Source organism: Patella vulgata, chromosome 5 (assembly GCF_932274485.2).
Source record: "Patella vulgata chromosome 5, xgPatVulg1.2, whole genome shotgun sequence".
Lineage (NCBI taxonomy): Eukaryota > Metazoa > Mollusca > Gastropoda > Patellidae > Patella > Patella vulgata.
In genome coordinates, this window is record NC_065883.2 from 30,764,882 (window position 1) to 30,777,564 (window position 12,683).

The following is a 12,683-nucleotide window of genomic DNA, read 5'->3' on the forward strand; positions in this document are numbered from 1 at the left end:
CATGGCGCAACATTTCAGCTAAGAGTTATTTTTAGGCGCTCAACAAGTAGATTTAACACATTATGTTTTTCAAATACAAATGACTTAAAAAATGTAGGGCTATCGGTAGAGTGTTAGACACATGAGTGGGCTCATGACTTCTGAGTAATATTGCTTTCCCAACCCATGGTTGCCAAATGCCTTCTTGTGACAGGGGTGGAGGGGATACCTTGTTTTGGGCTAATTTTAAGGGTTAAAGCATGGATGAACATTTGTAAATCTACGAATAATATATTATGCTTTTCTATTTAGAAAGGGGATCACGTGGCTAAGTGGGTAAGGCGCTGGCTCGCTAGCCTGGAGGTCGGGTGTTCGATCCCTGCATTGGCCGAGAAAGTTCATCTCGATTTTCCGGCGTGGTTTCCCCTTGTCAGTGATGCAGAACGGAGGGCCTGACAATGACAGCTGCCTAGTCGTTCGGATGGGACGAAAAACCGAGGTCCCGTGTACACATTGGCGTGCACGTAAAAGATCCCTTGGCAGTTGGAATTCGATATAAGAGTAGGCCGTAGCGCCGCTGCCCGGGCAAAATTTCCCTCATAGCACACTGTATGGCGTATGCCCGTCTTCAATTAGCCCAGGTTAGGTGCAGAAGAGTAGGACGTTAAACCCCATTCCATTTCATTTCATTTCTATTTAGAAAGATTTGTATTTACGGTTGCAGCTTAAGGACCTGCTTAAGGACCTGCCTTTCGACTACAGTTCAATCAGTCCAATGGCAAATGAGTCCATGATTTCTCCATCAGGAATATCCCTGGTTCATCGTCGATGATGGAAGAAATGCAATTTCTGCGGCGAGGCTGTCTATAGAAGCTATGTGTGTTTATTAAAGCTGATACTATGGAATACATTAGGCATATAATTCTTACAAGACGCATCACTTATTAACCCTTGGAGTGAATTTTAAAAGCTGTTTATGGGATATAAGAAGAAGTCAGAGTTGTGGATTCAGAGGAATAAATAAAGAAGTTTGGAATCTTTGGAACTATAATATGAGACCTTAATGGCATGTTAAATTGAATCACATGGGTTTAGCGTTTCGTAAAATACACTTATTTTAAAAACTGTGAAAATGAAAGGAGAATATTTGGACGGAAACTAGGGTACTACAACACACATTAAATTGGTACCAGGACATTTGTCTGCCTTTTTATAAAAGAACAATATAAGAGTAACACCCATATTTGTGGAGTTAACTAAACCTGCTATATTTCTAAACCTTGACGTCTTCATTATTGAAACATGCTTTATTTCGCTTCATAAACACTTCTCCCATAACTCTAAACCTTGACGTCTTCATTATCGAAACCGTGAAATAATCCGAAAGGTAATATGTCAGTGGGCGTCAGTTGCCATTAACATAATGTCAAATTTGATTCTTAGCGGTTAGAACTCTCAAATACCAGAAAGCTAATATCCAAGCGGGCGTGGCCTAAAACGCGTTACAGTCGAGCGTGACTGATTGATAGAGTACCAAGCTCCGCCCACAGTTGTCTGCCCCAGTTACAGTTTCTTAGCATGTAGCCAATAAATAGCGAGAAGAGACGGATGGTAGAATTAATATTTCAGCTACAATTCACTGGGAATAATAACCAAGTAGAATGCAGTACACACAACTAACTACCGTTTCACAACTTGAGGCCGCTATGGACAGGTCTCCGACATTGGAACCGATACCTTCGGATAACTCATCAGGGGAGCAGAATGGCGATTCTTCCGATGACGGTTTGACCCACGGGGAGAACACCCTTAGTGTAGCAGAACCCGGAGATATGACGAATGATGTTGGAAAATCACCGGATACCAAATCATCATCTCCAAAAGCGAACTCGGAACTTTTATCAGGTAAAAATTTGACTTTCTCTCCTGAACAGGTGGCATGTGTTTGTGAGGCGTTGCAACAAAAGGGTGACATTGAACGTTTAGCCAGATTTTTGTGGTCATTACCCCCAAGTGAACTATTAAGGGGGAGCGAAGCCGTGCTAAAAGCCAGAGCAACTGTTGCATTTCACCGAGGCAGCTACCGAGAACTATACGCTATATTAGAGAGCCACACATTCGAAGGAACGAATCACAATTTCTTACAACAACTGTGGTACAAGTCCCATTATATGGAGGCTCAGAAAATTAGGGGTCGACCGTTAGGGGCTGTTGATAAATATAGACTCAGGAGAAAATACCCATTACCTAAAACTATTTGGGATGGAGAAGAGACTATTTACTGTTTTAAAGAGAAATCTAGACAAGCTTTAAAGGAATGTTATAAACAGAACAGATATCCGACACCAGATGAAAAACGAACCCTTGCTAAAAAGACCGGCTTGACCTTAACACAGGTCAGTAATTGGTTTAAAAACAGACGACAACGGGATCGAACTCCACAGACACAACAACATCCTCAGTAAGTGATATTTTCTTATATATATGAGATTTAGGCACGGAAAAAATATCCCAAATCTAGTCTGACCTGACTGGTCTTCTTCTAAATCAGCATTGCCATTTGTGTGAAAAGGTTGATTTATAGCGCATCGAATAAATCAGAGAAGGTATGGGGTTACTGAGAATGAGAAGCACTGTAGCCCCCCGCGCAATCGAATTAAAAATGTTTGTTGGAATATTCCTTTGTAATGCCCAAAATGAAATCAGAAAAGGAGAAGTAACACAGGCTGAACTGAATTAAAATACTAATACTGCGGTACTTAAATTATTAAGTAATCCAGAAATGCCATAGCCACATGCATGTTTGATTGGAATACGTTTCTAATGTCCCAAATCAGTCAAAGAAGTTATTAAGAGTCATAACAACTGAATGAAAAAATACTAAATGATCATGTTAAATTGATGTAATTGGTATGTGGTCCAGTTACATTTCATCTGTTTATTCATTAAATACTATCTAATAGCAATTATCGCTTCCCTTCAGTTTATTGCTTGTTATCATTAATAAATATCCATGTCATTTTAAGGAGTTTTCGAAATACTAAGCTATGACAACATGGAGCAGGGGGTGGGGTAGGATTGGAAGTAGACTTATGAGAATGTGATACTTGAATATTATGTACATCAACTTCAAGGGTTAATTTCAAAATGAAACTTAATTTCTATTCCATGTTGGGGTTTTAATTTAATATGCTAAACATTTATTACATTCTTTACTGTAAAACACAATTATATTTGCTAACGGATATTAGATTTAAATTACATTGCGTGACATTAAAAATAGACATATTTGATTTTTGACCAGCATTTCTGTACCAGTATTCCTGTTGAGACATTAGATATAACGTTTATGACTATGGTCAAGAGATAAAAAAATTAGATATGATTGGCCTAGATTAACTATTGCTACGTTATGGATGCGCTATATATAGAAGATACCGTATTGCATAAAAAAAAACTTACAAAGTTATGTAAATATATGAATAATAATAATAATAAAAATACATGAAACATCAAACATACACACATAATTAAAGGTAACTCTTGTATTTTGAAATGCTGTTTATTTATTTATTTGTTGGAGTAAATGTTTTCATGTGCTTTATTCTAAAGGCAGGCTTCTCCATAAAATATTAAAATGTGAATCTTTCTGCAAGAATACATGTGTATCCATATATTATACTCTTCCCGTAACCTGTCCGCATTATCCCGGTTGGTGCAGAAAAGTAGGACGCTAAACCGCATTTCCTGTCCCTTCATTTCTTTCCCGTCAGAAAATATTTCCATATGTAATAGCCTAGAGACCAAACCCACGTTCATAACTCAAATTATTCCATAAACGAAAAAGAAAAAGAAGAAGATTTCTGACACCCAGTTGTTAATCGGTTATTTTATAGTCAAATAAATGATTTGCATGTATGAAATTATTTCAGAATAATCCTTTACATTATTTTCACTTGGTATCTGCATAAATGAGGGAAAAGCTAGTACACAAGATCGAATCTATCATATGATTCAAATAACGTTAAATAACAGATAACTAACTGTACAAAAACTATAGCGTTGACGATTATAAACTGATTACGTTTTAATCCAAACAACGTTCTCTTATCAATTAACGCTAAAACACTCTTACGTTATAATAGTAACATTAGATTTCTAAACTAAAGTTAAGGGTTTTAATGCCGTTCTGATAAAGTTATTGACAAAGCTAATGTGGCGTATAAACAGATTTGCATTTTAATTGTGTATTGTGCAAATGATATGACATATTTAGAAAATATTCACTTTTTGATAAAACTTATAGAGTTTTACACTTTTTGATAAAACTTATTTTATTGATAAATCTTAAATCTTCTTGAAACATTTGAAACATTACTATTTTCATAAATAAAGTAAGTTTTAAATATGTAACTTTATGATGGAGATCGTAGAATATATAACATCCCGCTGTAAAATGCACTATATAATAGTAAGTAATTGGATACTTATATGCACGCTGTCCAGCAATAAATTGATGTATCTTAGTATTGACTATAAGTATTATATTATCTTGTGATTATGAAGTCTCATGTTTCAATTCACACTTGACTATAAGTTTTTAAGATCAGATAATAACTCGAATACTGCATGTCCTCTCAACCATAAATAATATGATAAATAATTTTATAAACGACAAAGCCGTCTTCCCCGGCCTCGAGGGTGGCATACCGATAAGGTGTTTCTTTATTCTAAACCGAATTAAATACACAAACTTCTTTTTTCTTTATTTTTACAAAATGAAGAGATTTCCATAGTGAATCAAATTAGAGTATTTTAGTATGTACATTTTTTTGACTTTATATATGTGATTAGATCTCTAAAATAATAAACAGGATTGATTTTAAAATATTGACAAGTGAAATATGGCTTTTTGTGCTCTGTCATATCAAACTTATACGATATACAACAAATATAAAAAAAATATTTACAACAATAAAATTGTGTTATTATTACAAAATAAATTCTTGATTCCTTACAGTATTGAAATAATTTTTCAGCGGCCTATCTATACTAATTTCAAAATAAAATTTATCTTGTCAAAATTTGTTTTGTTCTGGTTCTGATTTAGTGTGTATTGTTATAAGTTCATAGAAAACTTTCAGATAAAACCCCCATCCCGCATCGATTACAATTGTATTCATTTATTTGTAAACGATGACGAATAATAACTGAACCACACACTTTTATCGACTTGTTTTTAATAAATTGGGAAGTTGTTTCCAAATCAGAATAATCACTGATAGAAGTACAACAGAATTGTTGACTGGTTATTTGGGGTTGCAAAAGGTATATCCTGCCTCGTTTACGACATTTCTTGGTGGATTTGGAAAGGTATCTTACTGAAATGTCTCTAGATGGTTTGGTCTACTTTGTTTCGATCACGAGTGACAGCATTTTTAATTTATATTCATATTCAAGCCCGGGTCCACCTGTTCATAATCTTACATCTTTTAACCTCATTTCTGCCAATATGGCGTGTTGTTATTGTGCAAAAAATCCACGTCAAGATAGAATTAATGTGAAGTTTTTAGTGTCATAAATGTGTTTTTTAATGGGTTTGACAATTAAACTGTATCAAGTTATAATTACATGTATTGGGGAAATAAGTAAGCACGCAGTTAATATTTTATGAGAATTTTAAAATGCAAAGACACAATAGACAGTCACACGTATATTTGCAGGGAAGTCGAAGTGTAGATTTTGTTCCTTTTTTAAAAAGCAGCAAAAAAGAAAAACTTTTTTGGGGTGATTAAGTTAAGTTTAATAATATACTCAGTCTTCTGTTAGGTATACTGAAATCTGCATATCAAATACCATATATTCGATGTGGTTTATTTTTGTTGCAGTTTTCTTTATTGTTATTTTGTAGGAGCATTAATTACATTTATACAACAGTTTTGATCAAAGATTGAAAATAATCACCAGTTTTTTTACCATTGACCAAGGGGGCAGAATGAATGGAGTAAATTCCCTTTCAAACTGGTTTTATTATATCTTTGGAACAATAGCATTCTGGTACCAATCATGCAATTATATTGGTTGTATATTGCCGTCACCCCGGTCCGTCCGCCGTCCAGATATTATAAAGCATACCTTAAATCAAATTTAGTTATTATAAAGCATAATTTTAATCAAATCTAGTTAATATAAAACATACTTTAAATCAAATCTAGGTATTATTAAGCATACTTTAAATCAAATCTAGGTATTATTAAGCATACTTTAAATCAAATCTAGTTGTTATAAGTGAGTGAATGAAATGAGGTTTAACGTCCTACTTTTCTGCACCAACCAGGATACACCATAGAGCGTGTTACATGGGGGGGGGGGGATTTGCCTCCGTTTTTCGTACCATCCGAACGACTAGACACTGTTCCTTGTCAGATTCTCTGTCCTACACCATTGGCATGGGGAAAACGCGCTGGAAAATCCCTAGAACCTTTCTCAGCTACCACCGGGGTTGTAGCCTAGACCTGGTTAGTGAGTGAGTGCCTTACCCACCAAGCCACCGTGGCTCACTCTAGTCTACTTTATAAAACATACTCTAAATCTAATTCAGTCTTGTCTGCGATATCACCCAAAGGTGGAAGCGGACGTAAAACCCCACGAACGAACGATCTAATCCAGTTATTAAATCAAATATTGCTATCATCAATATTGATTCATCTGATGTATCCGTACGTTTGTCTAGGGAATTCAATCTCAATGAGAGCACGTAAATCGTCATGTGTGATTTTACGCGGCATTTCCCACATGTCAAATGTGTCGACATCAGATTTTTAGTTGTGTATTGTGTATAGAGTCCATCAGCATTTCAAGAGTATATATGTGTGCCAAATTGTGCGCTTTACATCCATGCTTGAGTGTTTATTAATTTATTTTATATGAAAATAGAGAAGTCATCTTGACAAATTACCTTTATATAATATCTGATTTAATCTACTTAAAATTCACCATTTTCCTGTTGATAAAAAAAAAAACATCTTTAAAATATAAAGCTCCATATTATTCGTGATAGTACTCAAGGAGCTAGCCCATCTCTATCATAGCCACGAACCATAAATACTGATATTGCTACATTTGACACAATTTGTAAGATATATATTTACCTATCATAGCGAATGATGGGTACTACAGGTGAGATCACGTTCTATCTACCACCGGAACAATGCCCGAATTTACCCGGGCTTGACTTACCTGTGCTGGCCATTATATACCTTATTTATTCGCTCCTCTACACCTTATTTACTTTAGTAGAATAGCGAAAACCCCTCCATCTATTATCTCCCTTGTTGATTTTCCTGTCTTGAAAACCTTAAAATAACAGATTAGGCATACATCTATTCTGCTGCACGATACTAACGATGCGACTCAGACCCGCTTCTTATTTTTGTCACGCTCAAAAAATAAAATCAATTATATTCAATTTTTACAAATCAAACAGTTTCTAAGCTGGTGAAATTAAGCTAGACTTGTGTTAGGCACGTTGCTAGATTTATCAAATATTCGTTTGTAATTTGTGAAAAATGGGTAAAAGTTTGTGGCGGGAGATGTTGTAGTGTTGTATTGTTCCGTCTACCTGTGTGGCCGTGTCTAATTATAGCTGTCTAACTCTACATGACTGACAGTTGGTGAGGTTTCATCTGGAATGCTGTAGGTCCCATAGGTCGCGACGATATTATTAGCATCCACTTAGATATTATAGTTCTGTTGTATCATATACTTACATGTATTTAGAACGAGCATCCAAGAAACATGGCTGATATTCAGCCACTTAAACCCAGAAAGAGAGAGTTGATCTAAAAAAAATTCGTAATCCGAAGTAAATCAAATCTGATTATAATCTATTTTTCAATTCCGTTTCGTTTTGTTTCTCTTGTAGGCGACTTCAATGAAAGTATTTTTTTGGAAAAGTTTTGATCACTTTATCTAATTGATTAAACAAATTGCCAGAATTAGTCTACAGGGCTTCATTTTGTGGCAATCTGTTTTGGTAAATATGAAGGGTTCTATGTTATAGTAAAAGCGATTGATATAGATAGAACTGTCACCGATGGCTGTGGTAGAAAATAGGTCAGATTGCAATGCGGTGTAAAAAATCAGGTGCAGTTCATATGTGGCATGTCTGGAGGCAGACCACCATTAAATTTCACCATCTTGGTACCCGCAAATTGTAGTTCTTCTATTTATAGCACCCCACCCCCTTTTTGCATGTCCATTCTTTGGACCAGAGTGGAAGAAGAAGGTTTGAATTAATATTTTCTGTCGGGTTTTGGTAAATATTTATGATATAGAGGCGGAAGGATAACAGAGTTCGGTGGACAGTTGTAAAATTTAGTATGCTACATCAAGTTTGTGTATCTCAAAATTTAATTCATCAACCCCATACAAAATCTGGAGCGAAGACATGACCATTTGATTTGTTACTTTGTCTGCAGTAAAAAGGGTTCAGCCCAACGAAAATTTGGTGAAAATAAAGTTGGCGCGGGGCAAAGACACCAGAATTAACATTGAAGTCAATGAAGAAATTAATGGTGGTCTGCCTCCAACTGCAGGACGGGTGCTGTTCTGGTTGATTTTGGCATAGCAAAACACTATCGACTTATCTTAATTGTGTGGCACATATTTTATATAGTATGGAAAATTGCTCTTACTGGGAGATTAGCATTAATGACAAGACTAGTACTGCTCATTTGTGATATCGGTATGAACTCAAATAAGAAATCTTATCAAGTGTTCAAGAAAGTTTACGTTTTTTATGAAACGTGTGTCTAATTGCTTGAATAATACTTATAATTACTACAGCCACGATAGAGAGGTAACGTCAACTCAACACAAAGTAGACCGTTCCGCGATTAATATAATGGTACATATTTATTTCAATAATTAAATGCCGTTTGACCCAACTTAAGGTTAGATATACCTTAGAAGCACGCAATGTATCACTTCACACTCCTACACGCCCCCCCCCCACATACACACACGCACACGCATGCATGCACCCTTTTGATTAACAGGTACAGAACATTAGTGACTTGTGGAAAAGGTAATGGGGCTATACACGAACCTTGCTGTCTACAATTTCTGGAGAGGCACTTATTTTTCCTGTTATATTCTATCATGTAGAAATCCAGCACTCCATTTATATATGAACTAAAAGTTTATTAATTACGTGTACTATTATTTTACTCTTTAGATTCGCCCAATCATGTTTGACTTGTACATTTGAACATATATTTTACGAATGCGTCCTTTCCTCTGAGAAAATGTGTCGCTTTTTCTTTTAAATTTAACACTTGTTTCCAGCATTCCTCTAATCTAATGAGATGATCTTTAAGGTCATCATCTCACCGTATACTCTAGGTCTAACCTCTAATTCATGTCATCCCTTAAAACCCCCGGCTACACCAAATACATTTTAAGGTCTACTTGTTAAAGGTCGATAATTACCTTAATTCAACAATTAAGGTAGCCTTCGGCAATCTTGAGGTCAATTTGAACCATAAAGCCTCATCTTTTAAGGTCGCCATGGGTGAATATTTTCATGTCAGAATAACTGCCAGAAAATAATTTCCTATTTGTCAAGGTTTAAAAAATTGGGGGACTACGTTTTATTTATAACTTGTGATAATAATATAGAGATGTTAGATTCAATTGTTGAGATGTTTGAACACAAAACATTACTTGTTCATTTTGTTTGAATATTAAACAATGATCATTACTCCACATAAAGAATGGGGTTGTCCTTGAAAATGTGCCACGAATGATAAAAATTGGCCAATGCATTGCATCTAAAAGTGTGGAAAATATATAATTATAAAAGCCAGGAGTGATTAAAACTATTAATTTTTCATGAAATAAACATATTCATTGATACTATTTTTACTGATTGATTCAAGCGAACTGCAGATGGTCTTTAAAGACAACTTATAATACGATGCCTTTATTTTCATACTACCATACTTAAAGCTGCATTATGCAAGAGCTAAATCTGCCTATTACATGTTTTTTTTCTGGCTTCAAATTTATTCATGCGACAATCCCGAAATCAACTCTAGATACTTTCGGATGGCCTACATATTGAATGGATTAGACCAATCGCACCATATAATCGGTTAACGTTAAAATGGACCTCACTCAAGAAAGAGACTAAAAATCGAGACTTTATTATCATGGCAATCGTACTTGATAATCGGATTTTTCTTGCCAAAATGTCGCTGAGAATAAATTAATTTAACTAAAATTATCAATCTATTCATTTTTCATTATCTATTTTTGAACTATTATAGCAAGAACGGTCAGCTCTTATCTAAATCTTACATAATACATCTTTAATATATAAAGCTATTTAAATCCAAGCTAAAATATTATCGACAGTAATTTCAAAATTATTAAATTATATTTTCATTCCTTACAAACCCTATTTCAGCAAATACAGGATAATTCAAATTACTTATATTTCCTACGTATACCCGAAACATCACATTAATACACGGTATTGGTGGCTATTAAATATCTTTTTAGCATATTTTAATAATTAAATTTTACGGTCGAGTCTGAACGTGTATTTGAAACGACGGGAGATTAAATTAAATAGGTCGTTAAGCCAGGTTATGTGTAATAATTTCCACTGAATTAAACACGTATACTAAACTTTTAAAAACTTTAACTTTGAAATCATTGTTTGTTTCCTACTGGCTAAGACAGAAAGATATTTGTTAAGTAATAAAATTAAAAGGCTTTGAAGGTTGTGTGGAATATTAATAACTACTCTAAAAACTCGTACAATTAAAACTTTTCAAACGTGTTCAAATCGTTTATTCAGAAAATATAATGTAATAGTATGTAACATATTCATTAATACCAAAGAATGGGAAATTTGTGATAAAATGTACAAATTGTACTTCCCGAATTTCTAGTCTTCTATAATGATCGAGTATGATAACATAACTGGCTAAACATTAAGAATGTAGAGATAATCTCCACTTTTCTTGAGCTTTTTTCCAACGTCAACCAATATTTCGTTGACGTGGACTACATGGACTATATAGGACATACTCAGATTTTGATTTACTTTTTGTTGAAGTCTGTTTTGGAAGAAAATCGATACAAAACATTTCAAAATTATCCCGGAAGTACTACTAAAAAGCGTCCCAAACTACATTGCTAGCCGATGATCAAGACTCAAGTTGTATGGTCTACATTTCATAGTCTTTTCCAATTGTGTGACCAAAATAAAATGGTTGAGGTCCTTAAGTAACATAACAGTGCAGACTCGCGATAAATACATTTCTAGAAAACTATCTGAACAATTCCGTGACCGATTTACGAAGTAAAAACTTAATTATTTTAGATATGTTCGGTCCATTAACTATAATATTATTGTTCAGCAACACGTAACCATGTAAACAAAAGATACCAACACAATACTAGCCGTTCTTTCGTATATTCTTTTATAACATGGATATGTCACGCTACATTAACCATGGTTTCGGAGAATACATTTTAATAAAAAAGATCTTATATTAATCTTCCTTTATTATATACTAGGCTAGTAAAAAATGTGATGATAATATGTCATCTTTTTGACATTGTGTAGATTTTTTTCCTCATTTTATAAAATATTTTTTTTCTGTGAATAGAAGGAAAAATTAAATGAACATCATTAAAATCAAATCAAAATGCGTCAAAAATGATGACGTCATTTTGCATGCTGCGGTCCTACGCATCATGTGTTGTTCTTCTACAAATTGTATTCTAGTCTAACAAAAGTTATATTTTCAGAAAAAATAGTGTCAGTCAAAACAGCGCCGCCGTGATTAGTTATTTCTTATCAAAACAAGAGTTAAACTTAACTTTTTAATCGCCCTCTGGGTTATTTCCTTTTATACCTAAACGCGTAGTTGGACAATTTGTTAATATTCTTGGCTTGATATTGAATTACTATTGTATGGATATTTTTTTTTATCTTGGGTATCGATAAAAAAAAACGGTGCATAACTATTAACTTATATAACTATCATTATAATCAATAAACAACCAGAATGTGTTTAGGCATAATAGCCTCTTACTTCTGCTTTCACAATTCTATCCTGTCAAATTGTTATATATTATATTATATTATATTATATTATATTATATTATATATACTGAACATTGTTTGGAGAGATGGCGATAGGGCGGGTGTGACACCTTTCAACACGGCGATGACAGGGTAACAGAGAAATGGGCGCTTGTATGAACGTCATTTAAGTTGGTCTTGATAGAAGCAGAAAACAATCATGCTCTTTAAAGTGATTATCAGATACCAAAATCAATTAGCCAAGCCGCAGTTATAATTTCTCTAAATGATTTGACAGATTAACCTCCCAGTTTAATGTAGTTATCTAAAATTTAATTTAAAATTTAACACAAAAACGGGAAAAAACGTAAACGTGCTTAAACCAAGGTTACCCTAATATTTCTGAAACTTTCTTGCACGAGCAGTCACAATTTTACACGTTAGCATCTCCCCGGTTAAAGCAGTGGTAAACCAGTAGTTATTTACTGCGGGACTTCACATTATTTCTGCGGGACTGTATTGAAAAGCGTCCAGGCGTTAAGAGTCCGCCGTTGTTCTGTGAGCAGACGATTCAGTCGACGAGCCATTGTTACTTTTATCA

The 12,683-nt window shown here is 34.3% G+C and overlaps 1 protein-coding gene across 1 annotated transcript in view; it reads left to right on the forward strand.

Moving 5' to 3' along the window:
- The first annotated feature begins 1,570 nt into the window (after positions 1 to 1,570).
- The window catches only part of LOC126822304 (homeobox protein SIX1), a 34,393-nt gene continuing 23,280 nt past the window's right edge, over positions 1,571 to 12,683 (forward strand). The window contains exon 1 of the mRNA XM_050551105.2: positions 1,571 to 2,440. Within this exon, the coding sequence (XP_050407062.1) occupies positions 1,641 to 2,440 (800 nt within the window). The 5' untranslated portion in view covers positions 1,571 to 1,640. The remainder of the gene's footprint in view (positions 2,441 to 12,683) is intronic.